Source organism: Coregonus lavaretus, assembly GCF_964263955.1.
Source record: "Coregonus lavaretus genome assembly, contig: HAP1_SCAFFOLD_2630, whole genome shotgun sequence".
Taxonomy (NCBI): domain Eukaryota; kingdom Metazoa; phylum Chordata; class Actinopteri; order Salmoniformes; family Salmonidae; genus Coregonus; species Coregonus lavaretus.
In genome coordinates this window covers 4,262-20,000 of record NW_028156853.1, presented here as the reverse complement: position 1 = coordinate 20,000, position 15,739 = coordinate 4,262, and the positions used below count along the sequence as shown (strand labels likewise).

At 49.9% G+C, this 15,739-nt stretch overlaps 1 protein-coding gene across 1 annotated transcript in view; it reads right to left on the bottom strand.

The window, feature by feature from the left end:
• The window catches only part of LOC311119633 (epsin-2-like), a gene marked incomplete at its 5' end in the record, with an annotated part of 22,105 nt that extends 18,141 nt beyond the window's left edge, over nucleotides 1–3,964 (bottom strand). Inside the window, 3 exons of the mRNA XM_084194307.1 lie at nucleotides 2,383–2,488; nucleotides 3,592–3,708; nucleotides 3,842–3,964. Coding sequence (XP_084050433.1) covers nucleotides 2,383–2,488; nucleotides 3,592–3,708; nucleotides 3,842–3,964 — 346 coding nt within the window. The remainder of the gene's footprint in view (nucleotides 1–2,382; nucleotides 2,489–3,591; nucleotides 3,709–3,841) is intronic.
• Nucleotides 3,965–15,739: the final 11,775 nt, after the last annotated feature.

The window sequence follows — 15,739 nt, the reverse complement described above, 5'->3', positions numbered from 1 at the left end:
GGACAGTTCCTGTCCCCTTTACACTGTCAAACCCACTGGACAGTTCCTGTCCCCTTTACACTGTCAAACCCACTGGACAGTTCCTGTCCCCTTTACACTGTCAAACCCACTGGACAGTTCCTGTCCCCTTTACACTGTCAAACCCACTGGACAGTTCCTGTCCCCTTTACGCTGTCAAACCCACTGGACAGTTCCTGTCCCCTTTACACTGTCAAACCCACTGGACAGTTCCTGTCCCCCCTTTACACTGTCAAACCCACTGGACAGTTCCTGTCCCCTTTACGCTGTCAAACCCACTGGACAGTTCCTGTCCCCCCTTACACTGTCAAACCCACTGGACAGTTCCTGTCCCCTTTACACTGTCAAACCCACTGGACAGTTCCTGTCCCCTTTACACTGTCAAACCCACTGGACAGTTCCTGTCCCCTTTACACTGTCAAACCCACTGGACAGTTCCTGTCCCCTTTACGCTGTCAAACCCACTGGACAGTTCCTGTCCCCTTTACACTGTCAAACCCACTGGACAGTTCCTGTCCCCTTTACACTGTCAAACCCACTGGACAGTTCCTGTCCCCCCTTTACACTGTCAAACCCACTGGACAGTTCCTGTCCCCCCTTTACACTGTCAAACCCACTGGCCGTGTCCCAAATCTGTCTTGTCTACTACTTACTAAAACGACATACTGTGTACTAATCATACTACATACTGTGTACTAATCATACTAAACTGATTATGATTATTATTGAACGCACTGTTCAGTAAAAAACTAATATCAACATTCTACTCATCCATACTGAGAATGCATCATCGAAATGCAATTGCGTTGATTCCCGCCATTCGTTAATTTTTGGTACGGCGCCTCCCCTGATCTGATTATCAGCCGTTGTCCAACATGTTGATCTCAAAAGACGATTCTCTTCCTAATTAGTGTGCAGTGAATTCTACCAGATGAAAAGCCCAAATGGAGTATGAACATCCTGGCATTTAAAGCACTCCATTTTGTATTTATATTTCCACATCACCAAAATGCCTACTATTTAGAACGCAAGTACGAATATTGGGACACTGCTTCTAGTCTGTGTGTGAGTGAGTGAGTGTGTGTATGTATGTGTATGTGTGTATGCATGTATGTATGTGTGTGTGTGTGTGTGTGTGTGTGTGTGTGTGTGTGTGTGTGTGTGTATATATATGTGTGTGTGTGTGTGTGTGTGTGTGTGTGAGTACCGTAGGCCTGCCAGGGGTGTGTGTGTGAGAGTACCGTAGGCCTGCCAGGGGTGTGTGTGTGTGAGTACCGTAGGCCTGCCAGGGGTGTGTGTGTGTATATGAGAGTACCGTAGGCCTGCCAGGGGTGTGTGTGTATATGTGAGTACCGTAGGCCTGCCAGGGGTGTGTGTGTGTATGTGAGTACCGTAGGCCTGCCAGGGGTGTGTGTGTGTATGTGAGTACCGTAGGCCTGCCAGGGGTGTGTGTGTGTATGTGAGTACCGTAGGCCTGCCAGGGGTGTGTGTGTGTATGTGAGTACCGTAGGCCTGCCAGGGGTGTGTGTGTGTGTGTGTGAGTACCGTAGGCCTGCCAGGGGTGTGTGTGTGTGTGTGTGAGTACCGTAGGCCTGCCAGGGGTGTGTGTGTGTGTGTGTGAGTACCGTAGGCCTGCCAGGGGTGTGTGTGTGTGTGTACCGTAGGCCTGCCAGGGGTGTGTGTGTGTGTGTGTGAGTACCGTAGGCCTGCCAGGGGTGTGTGTGTGTGTGTGTGTGTACCGTAGGCCTGCCAGGGGTGTGTGTGTGTGTGTGTGAGTACCGTAGGCCTGCCAGGGGTGTGTGTGTGTGTGTGTGTGTGTACCGTAGGCCTGCCAGGGGTGTGTGTGTGTGTGTGTGAGTACCGTAGGCCTGCCAGGGGTGTGTGTGTGTGTGTGAGTACCGTAGGCCTGCCAGGGGTGTGTGTGTGTATGTGAGTACCGTAGGCCTGCCAGGGGTGTGTGTGTGTATGTGAGTACCGTAGGCCTGCCAGGGGTGTGTGTGTGTGTGTGTGAGTACCGTAGGCCTGCCAGGGGTGTGTGTGTGTGTGTGTGAGTACCGTAGGCCTGCCAGGGGTGTGTGTGTGTGTATGTGAGTACCGTAGGCCTGCCAGGGGTGTGTGTGTGTGTGTGTATGTGAGTACCGTAGGCCTGCCAGGGGTGTGTGTGTGTGTGTGTGTGAGTACCGTAGGCCTGCCAGGGGTGTGTGTGTGTGTGAGTACCGTAGGCCTGCCAGGGGTGTGTGTGTGTGTGTGTGTGTGTGAGTACCGTAGGCCTGCCAGGGGTGTGTGTGTGTGAGTACCGTAGGCCTGCCAGGGGTGTGTGTGTGTGTGTGTATGTGGTGTGTGTGTATGTGTGTGTGTGAGTACCGTAGGCCTGCCAGGGGTCAGGTGCAGCAGCTCCTCTTGCCCCCCAGGGGTCGGCTGAACCCCTCTCTGGAACATCCATCAGATCCAGCAGGGAGGACTGGGGCTGCTGTGGGGGGGGGGGGGGGGGGGGAGCACCAAAAGTCATCCAATCCATAGCACTTTGAAGATGACAGAATAACTGTCCACATTTACTGTTCCTCAGCCAAGACGCTGCCTAATTCCAAACAGACGGACTGTTTATTCCATAATGAAATTAGCGGGGGAGGGGGGGTAACGTTGTTTAAAAAAAGGCACTGCATATGCGAGCGGTTTCATGACAGACGGAAATATCTGTTAGAAAGAAAGGGGGAGATCTAAAGATGCAACAACTAGCGTGGGGTTTGCTAATATGACTAGGATTGTGCATTTTGGCTACCGGACAAATGAAAGAAAGTTGAAAACCAATAGAACGTGAGAGAAACAGGATACTGGTTTCAAACGGCACATGAGGAAGTCTTTATAAAATAATGCGCCTGCAACGTTTCCATGGTTGGATTTGTGTCTATAGGCTACTTAGAAGCATGGTAAGACACACCTCATAATATGAGGTAAAACGTCCAGGTTTCAAAACAAACCAAGTACATGTTTTCAAAATGCATACGGTCTCCGGATCACTGCAACGTGATGCGATGTTACTGAAGCCTGCCGAGTTGCCCTATACACTTGGACGGCGAATGGGAAGCGCGCTTCAATTACCAGTAGCTCTTTTTTTTTTTAAATACACGATTAACATTTTTAGAAATTGTTGCGCAATTACTGGGCTTTTTATAAAAACACGTTTTTAACTCCAGCAGCAACGGCTGGTTGATGAGATGTAAATCTCTCGCGCTACATCGACTGGTATTTCAAAAAAAAAAAATCAATGAAACGGCTAAAATACATTATTTCGAATGGGGATTATTATTTTTATTTTTTCTTCTCCTGGACAATTGGCCGGCACCCGTTTTTATTTAAATCGGCTTTGAAACCCTGACACACAGGGGACAAAAAAACAACAGCCCTAATGAGAGAAACAGTCAGCGCAGAAGAAGTCTTATGAGGGTCAATCAGTCAGCCATCCATCAGCTTTGAGAAAAACAGACTACAACAACCTACAGCCGTACCCATTGGAAACACTGAGATAGCCAAGCCCCTCTGTCGGTGTGTCTGTGTGTGTGTGTGTGTGTGTACCTCTCTCTTCTTCTTGGCTAGTTTTCCAGAGCCGGTATCACCGAGGGCTTTTCCTTTACGACTCTCCTCTAGCGCCATCTGGAGTCTCAGGTCATCTCCCCGACGCATCCTCTCCTCCTACGCACAGAGAGAAAGGTAGAAAGGTACAGAGAGATTAACCTAGAGAGGAGTCCCCCTGAGCAAGGTGACAGACAGACAGAGGAAGTGTTGACCACCGAACAGATGACGGGCGTGGCCGTGGCGTGCGTACCTGTTCAGCGGCCTCTCTGCTCATGGCCAGGGCCAGCTGGAGCTGGAGCTCCTCCTCTCCGCTGGTCTGGGGGCGGGCCTGCTCCAACTCTGAGCCTGGAACCGGGGACGTGGCTACACGCATACACACACACACACACACACACACACACACACACACACACACACACACACACACACACACACACGTTAGACATGCCTCAGCAGAACTGACTGACACACTGCAGTACTAGACCAGAGAGAGATCAGTTAGAAGACATTCATTACTGCTAAAATAGACAGAGAGACTGGTGTGTGTTTTTTAGGCCCTATGGCAAAGCCAGTAGAGGAGAAGGCGTCACTTTAGTTTTTATTGGATCAGGGCGACGGGGCACACTGAGACGGGAGCAGCTTGTGTGAGGCTGTTGGCTGGAAACAGTGAGTGTGTTGTTTCCGTGGGAACTGAGGCGTGGGCGGGAGTAGATGACACAGCACAGTCGGGGACTGATGACATCGTACATCTCTACTCTGTCTGCGTCTTTCTGTCTGTCTGTCTGGCTCCCTCTCCCCCCTTTTACCCCCCCCCTCTCTCAGTCTTTGCCCCCCCTCTCTCAGTCTTTGCCCCCCCTCTCTCAGTCTTTGCCCCCCCCTCTCTCAGTCTTTGCCCCCCCTCTCTCACTCTTTGCCCCCCCTCTCTCACTCTTTGCCCCCCCTCTCTCACTCTTTGCCCCCCCCCTCTCACTCTTTGCCCCCCCTCTCTCACTCTTTGCCCCCCCCCTCTCTCACTCTTTGCCCCCCCCCTCTCTCACTCTTCCCCCCCCCTCTCTCACTCTTTCCCCCCCCCCTCTCACTCTTTGCCCCCCCTCTCTCACTCTTTGCCCCCCCTCTCTCACTCTTTGCCCCCCCCCCCTCTCTCACTCTTTGCCCCCCCCTCTCTCACTCTTTGTCCCCCCTCTCACTCTTTGCCCCCCCCCTCTCACTCTTTGTCCCCCCCCTCTCACTCTTTGTCCCCCCTCTCTCACTCTTTGCCCCCCCCCCCTCTCACTCTTTGTCCCCCCCCTCTCACTCTTTGTCCCCCCTCTCTCACTCTTTGCCCCCCCCCTCTCTCACTCTTTGCCCCCCCTCTCTCACTCTTTGCCCCCCCTCTCTCACTCTTTGCCCCCCCCCCTCTCTCACTCTTTGCCCCCCCCCCTCTCTCACTCTTTGCCCCCCCCTCTCTCACTCTTTGCCCCCCCCTCTCACTCTTTGCCCCCCCCCTCTCTCACTCTTTGCCCCCCCTCTCTCACTCTTTGCCCCCCCCCCTCTCACTCTTTGCCCCCCCTCTCTCACTCTTTGCCCCCCCACTCTCACTCTTTGCCCCCCCCCCTCTCACTCTTTGCCCCCCCTCTCTCACTCTTTGCCCCCCCCTCTCACTCTTTGCCCCCCCCCTCTCACTCTTTGTCCCCCCTCTCTCACTCTTTGTCCCCCCTCTCTCACTCTTTGCCCCCCCCCTCTCACTCTTTGTCCCCCCTCTCTCACTCTTTGCCCCCCCCCCTCTCACTCTTTGCCCCCCCCCTCTCTCACTCTTTGTCCCCCCTCTCTCACGCTTTGCCCCCCCCTCTCTCACGCTTTGCCCCCCCCCCTCTGTATGTCCTTGAACCAATTATTTTATTTTAAAATCGCACACAGAAGTTGTTAAAGGCTAATTTAGTGGTTAACGGCAGCCTGCAGTACCCCGGTCGGCCTTCAACTTGAGTTACTTAATGAGAGGGGGCAGCACTGAGCTGGCCACCAACGTCACTTCCTGGAGTAGCTCATAACTGCTCATGTTATGTCTCCATGAGACGCCATCTTAAACCGACTTCACTTGGCTTCAATACACTGTTGAGTCTTCACATAGGAATGAATGGTGTCACGTGATCAATGAATGGTGTCAGGTGATCGATGGCTTTGTCCATTCGAATATACAGTCATTTGGACAAAGCCATCAGGAAGCTGCTACAAACACAAGGTAGCCTAGGCGTCTGTACAGTCCAAGGTTTAACCCAGCTCTAAACCAGACCTACTCCCAGTCAGTCAGAGAGACAGACTACAGCTCTAAACCAGACCTACTCCTAGTCAGAGAGACAGACTACAGCTCTAAACCAGACCTACTCCTAGTCAGTCAGAGAGACAGACTACAGCTCTAAACCAGACCTACTCCTAGTCAGTCAGAGAGACAGACTACAGCTCTAAACCAGACCTACTCCCAGTCAGTCAGAGAGACAGACTACAGCTCTAAACCAGACCTACTCCCAGTCAGTCAGAGAGACAGACTACAGCTCTAAACCAGACCTACTCCCAGTCAGAGAGACAGACTACAGCTCTAAACCAGACCTACTCCTAGTCAGTCAGAGAGACAGACTACAGCTCTAAACCAGACCTACTCCTAGTCAGAGAGACAGACTACAGCTCTAAACCAGACCTACTCCTAGTCAGTCAGAGAGACAGACTACAGCTCTAAACCAGACCTACTCCTAGTCAGAGAGACAGACTACAGCTCTAAACCAGACCTACTCCTAGTCAGAGAGACAGACTACAGCTCTAAACCAGACCTACTCCTAGTCAGTCAGAGAGACAGACTACAGCTCTAAACCAGACCTACTCCTAGTCAGTCAGAGAGACAGACTACAGCTCTAAACCAGACCTACTCCCAGTCAGTCAGAGAGACAGACTACAGCTCTAAACCAGACCTACTCCTAGTCAGAGAGACAGACTACAGCTCTAAACCAGACCTACTCCTAGTCAGAGAGACAGACTACAGCTCTAAACCAGACCTACTCCTAGTCAGAGAGACAGACTACAGCTCTAAACCAGACCTACTCCTAGTCAGAGAGACAGACTACAGCTCTAAACCAGACCTACTCCTAGTCAGAGAGACAGACTACAGCTCTAAACCAGACCTACTCCCAGTCAGTCAGAGACAGACTACAGCTCTAAACCAGACCTACTCCTAGTCAGTCAGAGAGACAGACTACAGCTCTAAACCAGACCTACTCCCAGTCAGTCAGAGAGACAGACTAAAGCTCTAAACCAGACCTACTCCCAGTCAGTCAGAGAGACAGACTACAGCTCTAAACCAGACCTACTCCTAGTCAGAGAGACAGACTACAGCTCTAAACCAGACCTACTCCTAGTCAGTCAGAGAGACAGACTACAGCTCTAAACCAGACCTACTCCTAGTCAGTCAGAGAGACAGACTACAGCTCTAAACCAGACCTACTCCCAGTCAGTCAGAGAGACAGACTACAGCTCTAAACCAGACCTACTCCTAGTCAGAGAGACAGACTACAGCTCTAAACCAGACCTACTCCTAGTCAGTCAGAGAGACAGACTACAGCTCTAAACCAGACCTACTCCCAGTCAGAGAGACAGACTACAGCTCTAAACCAGACCTACTCCCAGTCAGTCAGAGAGACAGACTACAGCTCTAAACCAGACCTACTCCTAGTCAGAGAGACAGACTACAGCTCTAAACCAGACCTACTCCTAGTCAGAGAGACAGACTACAGCTCTAAACCAGACCTACTCCCAGTCAGTCAGAGAGACAGACTACAGCTCTAAACCAGACCTACTCCTAGTCAGTCAGAGAGACAGACTACAGCTCTAAACCAGACCTACTCCTAGTCAGTCAGAGAGACAGACTACAGCTCTAAACCAGACCTACTCCCAGTCAGTCAGAGAGACAGACTACAGCTCTAAACCAGACCTACTCCCAGTCAGTCAGAGAGACAGACTACAGCTCTAAACCAGACCTACTCCCAGTCAGAGAGACAGACTACAGCTCTAAACCAGACCTACTCCCAGTCAGAGAGACAGACTACAGCTCTAAACCAGACCTACTCCTAGTCAGAGAGACAGACTACAGCTCTAAACCAGACCTACTCCTAGTCAGTCAGAGAGACAGACTACAGCTCTAAACCAGACCTACTCCTAGTCAGTCAGAGAGACAGACTACAGCTCTAAACCAGACCTACTCCTAGTCAGTCAGAGAGACAGACTACAGCTCTAAACCAGACCTACTCCTAGTCAGTCAGAGAGACAGACTACAGCTCTAAACCAGACCTACTCCTAGTCAGAGAGACAGACTACAGCTCTAAACCAGACCTACTCCTAGTCAGTCAGAGAGACAGACTACAGCTCTAAACCAGACCTACTCCTAGTCAGAGAGACAGACTACAGCTCTAAACCAGACCTACTCCTAGTCAGTCAGAGAGACAGACTACAGCTCTAAACCAGACCTACTCCCAGTCAGTCAGAGAGACAGACTACAGCTCTAAACCAGACCTACTCCTAGTCAGTCAGAGAGACAGACTACAGCTCTAAACCAGACCTACTCCCAGTCAGTCAGAGAGACAGACTACAGCTCTAAACCAGACCTACTCCTAGTCAGTCAGAGAGACCGACTACAGCTCTAAACCAGACCTACTCCCAGTCAGTCAGAGAGACAGACTACAGCTCTAAACCAGACCTACTCCTAGTCAGAGAGACAGACTACAGCTCTAAACCAGACCTACTCCTAGTCAGAGAGACAGACTACAGCTCTAAACCAGACCTACTCCTAGTCAGTCAGAGAGACAGACTACAGCTCTAAACCAGACCTACTCCTAGTCAGTCAGAGAGACAGACTACAGCTCTAAACCAGACCTACTCCTAGTCAGTCAGAGAGACAGACTACAGCTCCAAACCAGACCTACTCCTAGTCAGTCAGAGAGACAGACTACAGCTCTAAACCAGACCTACTCCTAGTCAGTCAGAGAGACAGACTACAGCTCTAAACCAGACCTACTCCCAGTCAGAGAGACAGACTACAGCTCTAAACCAGACCTACTCCTAGTCAGTCAGAGAGACAGACTACAGCTCTAAACCAGACCTACTCCCAGTCAGTCAGAGAGACAGACTACAGCTCTAAACCAGACCTACTCCTAGTCAGTCAGAGAGACAGACTACAGCTCTAAACCAGACCTACTCCTAGTCAGTCAGAGAGACAGACTACAGCTCTAAACCAGACCTACTCCCAGTCAGAGAGACAGACTACAGCTCTAAACCAGACCTACTCCTAGTCAGAGAGACAGACTACAGCTCTAAACCAGACCTACTCCCAGTCAGAGAGACAGACTACAGCTCTAAACCAGACCTACTCCTAGTCAGAGAGACAGACTACAGCTCTAAACCAGACCTACTCCTAGTCAGTCAGAGAGACAGACTACAGCTCTAAACCAGACCTACTCCTAGTCAGTCAGAGAGACAGACTACAGCTCTAAACCAGACCTACTCCTAGTCAGAGAGACAGACTACAGCTCTAAACCAGACCTACTCCTAGTCAGAGAGACAGACTACAGCTCTAAACCAGACCTACTCCTAGTCAGTCAGAGAGACAGACTACAGCTCTAAACCAGACCTACTCCTAGTCAGAGAGACAGACTACAGCTCTAAACCAGACCTACTCCTAGTCAGTCAGAGAGACAGACTACAGCTCTAAACCAGACCTACTCCTAGTCAGAGAGACAGACTACAGCTCTAAACCAGACCTACTCCCAGTCAGAGAGACAGACTACAGCTCTAAACCAGACCTACTCCTAGTTAGTCAGAGAGACAGACTACAGCTCTAAACCAGACCTACTCCTAGTCAGTCAGAGAGACAGACTACAGCTCTAAACCAGACCTACTCCCAGTCAGTCAGAGAGACAGACTACAGCTCTAAACCAGACCTACTCCTAGTCAGAGAGACAGACTACAGCTCTAAACCAGACCTACTCCTAGTCAGAGAGACAGACTACAGCTCTAAACCAGACCTACTCCTAGTCAGTCAGAGAGACAGACTACAGCTCTAAACCAGACCTACTCCTAGTCAGTCAGAGAGACAGACTACAGCTCTAAACCAGACCTACTCCCAGTCAGAGAGACAGACTACAGCTCTAAACCAGACCTACTCCTAGTCAGTCAGAGAGACAGACTACAGCTCTAAACCAGACCTACTCCCAGTCAGTCAGAGAGACAGACTACAGCTCTAAACCAGACCTACTCCTAGTCAGTCAGAGAGACAGACTACAGCTCTAAACCAGACCTACTCCTAGTCAGTCAGAGAGACAGACTACAGCTCTAAACCAGACCTACTCCTAGTCAGAGAGACAGACTACAGCTCTAAACCAGACCTACTCCCAGTCAGAGAGACAGACTACAGCTCTAAACCAGACCTACTCCTAGTCAGTCAGAGAGACAGACTACAGCTCTAAACCAGACCTACTCCTAGTCAGTCAGAGAGACAGACTACAGCTCTAAACCAGACCTACTCCCAGTCAGAGAGACAGACTACAGCTCTAAACCAGACCTACTCCTAGTCAGAGAGACAGACTACAGCTCTAAACCAGACCTACTCCTAGTCAGTCAGAGAGACAGACTACAGCTCTAAACCAAACCTACTCCTAGTCAGAGAGACAGACTACAGCTCTAAACCAGACCTACTCCTAGTCAGTCAGAGAGACAGACTACAGCTCTAAACCAGACCTACTCCTAGTCAGTCAGAGAGACAGACTACAGCTCTAAACCAGACCTACTCCTAGTCAGTCAGAGAGACAGACTACAGCTCTAAACCAGACCTACTCCTAGTCAGTCAGAGAGACAGACTACAGCTCTAAACCAGACCTACTCCTAGTCAGAGAGACAGACTACAGCTCTAAACCAGACCTACTCCTAGTCAGAGAGACAGACTACAGCTCTAAACCAGACCTACTCCTAGTCAGAGAGACAGACTACAGCTCTAAACCAGACCTACTCCCAGTCAGTCAGAGAGACAGACTACAGCTCTAAACCAGACCTACTCCTAGTCAGAGAGACAGACTACAGCTCTAAACCAGACCTACTCCTAGTCAGAGAGACAGACTACAGCTCTAAACCAGACCTACTCCTAGTCAGTCAGAGAGACAGACTACAGCTCTAAACCAGACCTACTCCTAGTCAGTCAGAGAGACAGACTACAGCTCTAAACCAGACCTACTCCTAGTCAGAGAGACAGACTACAGCTCTAAACCAGACCTACTCCTAGTCAGAGAGACAGACTACAGCTCTAAACCAGACCTACTCCTAGTCAGTCAGAGAGACAGACTACAGCTCTAAACCAGACCTACTCCCAGTCAGTCAGAGAGACAGACTACAGCTCTAAACCAGACCTACTCCCAGTCAGTCAGAGAGACAGACTACAGCTCTAAACCAGACCTACTCCTAGTCAGAGAGACAGACTACAGCTCTAAACCAGACCTACTCCTAGTCAGTCAGAGAGACAGACTACAGCTCTAAACCAGACCTACTCCCAGTCAGTCAGAGAGACAGACTACAGCTCTAAACCAGACCTACTCCTAGTCAGTCAGAGAGACAGACTACAGCTCTAAACCAGACCTACTCCTAGTCAGTCAGAGAGACAGACTACAGCTCTAAACCAGACCTACTCCTAGTCAGAGAGACAGACTACAGCTCTAAACCAGACCTACTCCCAGTCAGTCAGAGAGACAGACTACAGCTCTAAACCAGACCTACTCCCAGTCAGTCAGAGAGACAGACTACAGCTCTAAACCAGACCTACTCCTAGTCAGTCAGAGAGACAGACTACAGCTCTAAACCAGACCTACTCCTAGTCAGAGAGACAGACTACAGCTCTAAACCAGACCTACTCCTAGTCAGAGAGACAGACTACAGCTCTAAACCAGACCTACTCCTAGTCAGTCAGAGAGACAGACTACAGCTCTAAACCAGACCTACTCCTAGTCAGAGAGACAGACTACAGCTCTAAACCAGACCTACTCCTAGTCAGAGAGACAGACTACAGCTCTAAACCAGACCTACTCCCAGTCAGTCAGAGAGACAGACTACAGCTCTAAACCAGACCTACTCCTAGTCAGAGAGACAGACTACAGCTCTAAACCAGACCTACTCCTAGTCAGAGAGACAGACTACAGCTCTAAACCAGACCTACTCCTAGTCAGAGAGACAGACTACAGCTCTAAACCAGACCTACTCCTAGTCAGTCAGAGAGACAGACTACAGCTCTAAACCAGACCTACTCCTAGTCAGTCAGAGAGACAGACTACAGCTCTAAACCAGACCTACTCCTAGTCAGTCAGAGAGACAGACTACAGCTCTAAACCAGACCTACTCCCAGTCAGTCAGAGAGACAGACTACAGCTCTAAACCAGACCTACTCCTAGTCAGTCAGAGAGACAGACTACAGCTCTAAACCAGACCTACTCCTAGTCAGAGAGACAGACTACAGCTCTAAACCAGACCTACTCCTAGTCAGTCAGAGAGACAGACTACAGCTCTAAACCAGACCTACTCCTAGTCAGAGAGACAGACTACAGCTCTAAACCAGACCTACTCCTAGTCAGAGAGACAGACTACAGCTCTAAACCAGACCTACTCCTAGTCAGAGAGACAGACTACAGCTCTAAACCAGACCTACTCCCAGTCAGAGAGACAGACTACAGCTCTAAACCAGACCTACTCCCAGTCAGAGAGACAGACTACAGCTCTAAACCAGACCTACTCCTAGTCAGAGAGACAGACTACAGCTCTAAACCAGACCTACTCCTAGTCAGTCAGAGAGACAGACTACAGCTCTAAACCAGACCTACTCCTAGTCAGTCAGAGAGACAGACTACAGCTCTAAACCAGACCTACTCCTAGTCAGTCAGAGAGACAGACTACAGCTCTAAACCAGACCTACTCCTAGTCAGTCAGAGAGACAGACTACAGCTCTAAACCAGACCTACTCCTAGTCAGTCAGAGAGACAGACTACAGCTCTAAACCAGACCTACTCCTAGTCAGAGAGACAGACTACAGCTCTAAACCAGACCTACTCATAGTCAGAGAGACAGACTACAGCTCTAAACCAGACCTACTCATAGTCAGAGAGACAGACTACAGCTCTAAACCAGACCTACTCCTAGTCAGTCAGAGAGACAGACTACAGCTCTAAACCAGACCTACTCCTAGTCAGAGAGACAGACTACAGCTCTAAACCAGACCTACTCCCAGTCAGAGAGACAGACTACAGCTCTAAACCAGACCTACTCCTAGTCAGTCAGAGAGACAGACTACAGCTCTAAACCAGACCTACTCCTAGTCAGAGAGACAGACTACAGCTCTAAACCAGACCTACTCCCAGTCAGAGAGACAGACTACAGCTCTAAACCAGACCTACTCCTAGTCAGTCAGAGAGACAGACTACAGCTCTAAACCAGACCTACTCCTAGTCAGAGAGACAGACTACAGCTCTAAACCAGACCTACTCCTAGTCAGAGAGACAGACTACAGCTCTAAACCAGACCTACTCCCAGTCAGAGAGACAGACTACAGCTCTAAACCAGACCTACTCCTAGTCAGTCAGAGAGACAGACTACAGCTCTAAACCAGACCTACTCCTAGTCAGTCAGAGAGACAGACTACAGCTCTAAACCAGACCTACTCCTAGTCAGAGAGACAGACTACAGCTCTAAACCAGACCTACTCATAGTCAGAGAGACAGACTACAGCTCTAAACCAGACCTACTCCTAGTCAGAGAGACAGACTACAGCTCTAAACCAGACCTACTCCTAGTCAGAGAGACAGACTACAGCTCTAAACCAGACCTACTCCTAGTCAGTCAGAGACAGACTACAGCTCTAAACCAGACCTACTCCCAGTCAGAGAGACAGACTACAGCTCTAAACCAGACCTACTCCCAGTCAGTCAGAGAGACAGACTACAGCTCTAAACCAGACCTACTCCTAGTCAGTCAGAGAGACAGACTACAGCTCTAAACCAGACCTACTCCTAGTCAGTCAGAGAGACAGACTACAGCTCTAAACCAGACCTACTCCCAGTCAGTCAGACAGACTACAGCTCTAAACCAGACCTACTCCTAGTCAGTCAGAGAGACAGACTACAGCTCTAAACCAGACCTACTCATAGTCAGAGAGACAGACTACAGCTCTAAACCAGACCTACTCCTAGTCAGAGAGACAGACTACAGCTCTAAACGAGACCTACTCCTAGTCAGAGAGACAGACTACAGCTCTAAACCAGACCTACTCCTAGTCAGAGAGACAGACTACAGCTCTAAACCAGACCTACTCCCAGTCAGTCAGAGAGACAGACTACAGCTCTAAACCAGACCTACTCCCAGTCAGAGAGACAGACTACAGCTCTAAACCAGACCTACTCCTAGTCAGTCAGAGAGACAGACTACAGCTCTAAACCAGACCTACTCCCAGTCAGAGAGACAGACTACAGCTCTAAACCAGACCTACTCCTAGTCAGAGAGACAGACTACAGCTCTAAACCAGACCTACTCCTAGTCAGTCAGAGAGACAGACTACAGCTCTAAACCAGACCTACTCCTAGTCAGAGAGACAGACTACAGCTCTAAACCAGACCTACTCCTAGTCAGAGAGACAGACTACAGCTCTAAACCAGACCTACTCCTAGTCAGAGAGACAGACTACAGCTCTAAACCAGACCTACTCCTAGTCAGAGAGACAGACTACAGCTCTAAACCAGACCTACTCCTAGTCAGAGAGACAGACTACAGCTCTAAACCAGACCTACTCCTAGTCAGTCAGAGACAGACTGCAGCTCTAAACCAGACCTACTCCTAGTCAGTCAGAGAGACAGACTACAGCTCTAAACCAGACCTACTCCTAGTCAGTCAGAGAGACAGACTGCAGCTCTAAACCAGACCTACTCCTAGTCAGTCAGAGAGACAGACTACAGCTCTAAACCAGACCTACTCCTAGTCAGTCAGAGAGACAGACTACAGCTCTAAACCAGACCTACTCCTAGTCAGTCAGAGAGACAGACTACAGCTCTAAACCAGACCTACTCCCAGTCAGAGAGACAGACTACAGCTCTAAACCAGACCTACTCCTAGTCAGTCAGAGAGACAGACTACAGCTCTAAACCATACCTACTCCTAGTCAGAGAGACAGACTACAGCTCTAAACCAGACCTACTCCCAGTCAGAGAGACAGACTACAGCTCTAAACCAGACCTACTCCTAGTCAGAGAGACAGACTACAGCTCTAAACCAGACCTACTCCTAGTCAGTCAGAGAGACAGACTACAGCTCTAAACCAGACCTACTCCTAGTCAGTCAGAGAGACAGACTACAGCTCTAAACCAGACCTACTCCTAGTCAGAGAGACAGACTACAGCTCTAAACCAGACCTACTCCTAGTCAGTCAGAGACAGACTACAGCTCTAAACCAGACCTACTCCTAGTCAGTCAGAGAGACAGACTACAGCTCTAAACCAGACCTACTCCCAGTCAGTCAGAGAGACAGACTACAGCTCTAAACCAGACCTACTCCTAGTCAGTCAGAGAGACAGACTACAGCTCTAAACCAGACCTACTCCCAGTCAGTCAGAGAGACAGACTACAGCTCTAAACCAGACCTACTCCCAGTCAGTCAGAGAGACAGACTACAGCTCTAAACCAGACCTACTCCTAGTCAGTCAGAGAGACAGACTACAGCTCTAAACCAGACCTACTCCTAGTCAGTCAGAGAGACAGACTACAGCTCTAAACCAGACCTACTCCTAGTCAGAGAGACAGACTACAGCTCTAAACCAGACCTACTCCCAGTCAGAGAGACAGACTACAGCTCTAAACCAGACCTACTCCCAGTCAGAGAGACAGACTACAGCTCTAAACCAGACCTACTCCTAGTCAGTCAGAGAGACAGACTACAGCTCTAAACCAGACCTACTCCTAGTCAGAGAGACAGACTACAGCTCTAAACCAGACCCACTCCTAGTCAGAGAGACAGACTACAGCTCTAAACCAGACCTACTCCCAGTCAGAGAGACAGACTACAGCTCTAAACCAGACCTACTCCTAGTCAGTCAGAGAGACAGACTACAGCTCT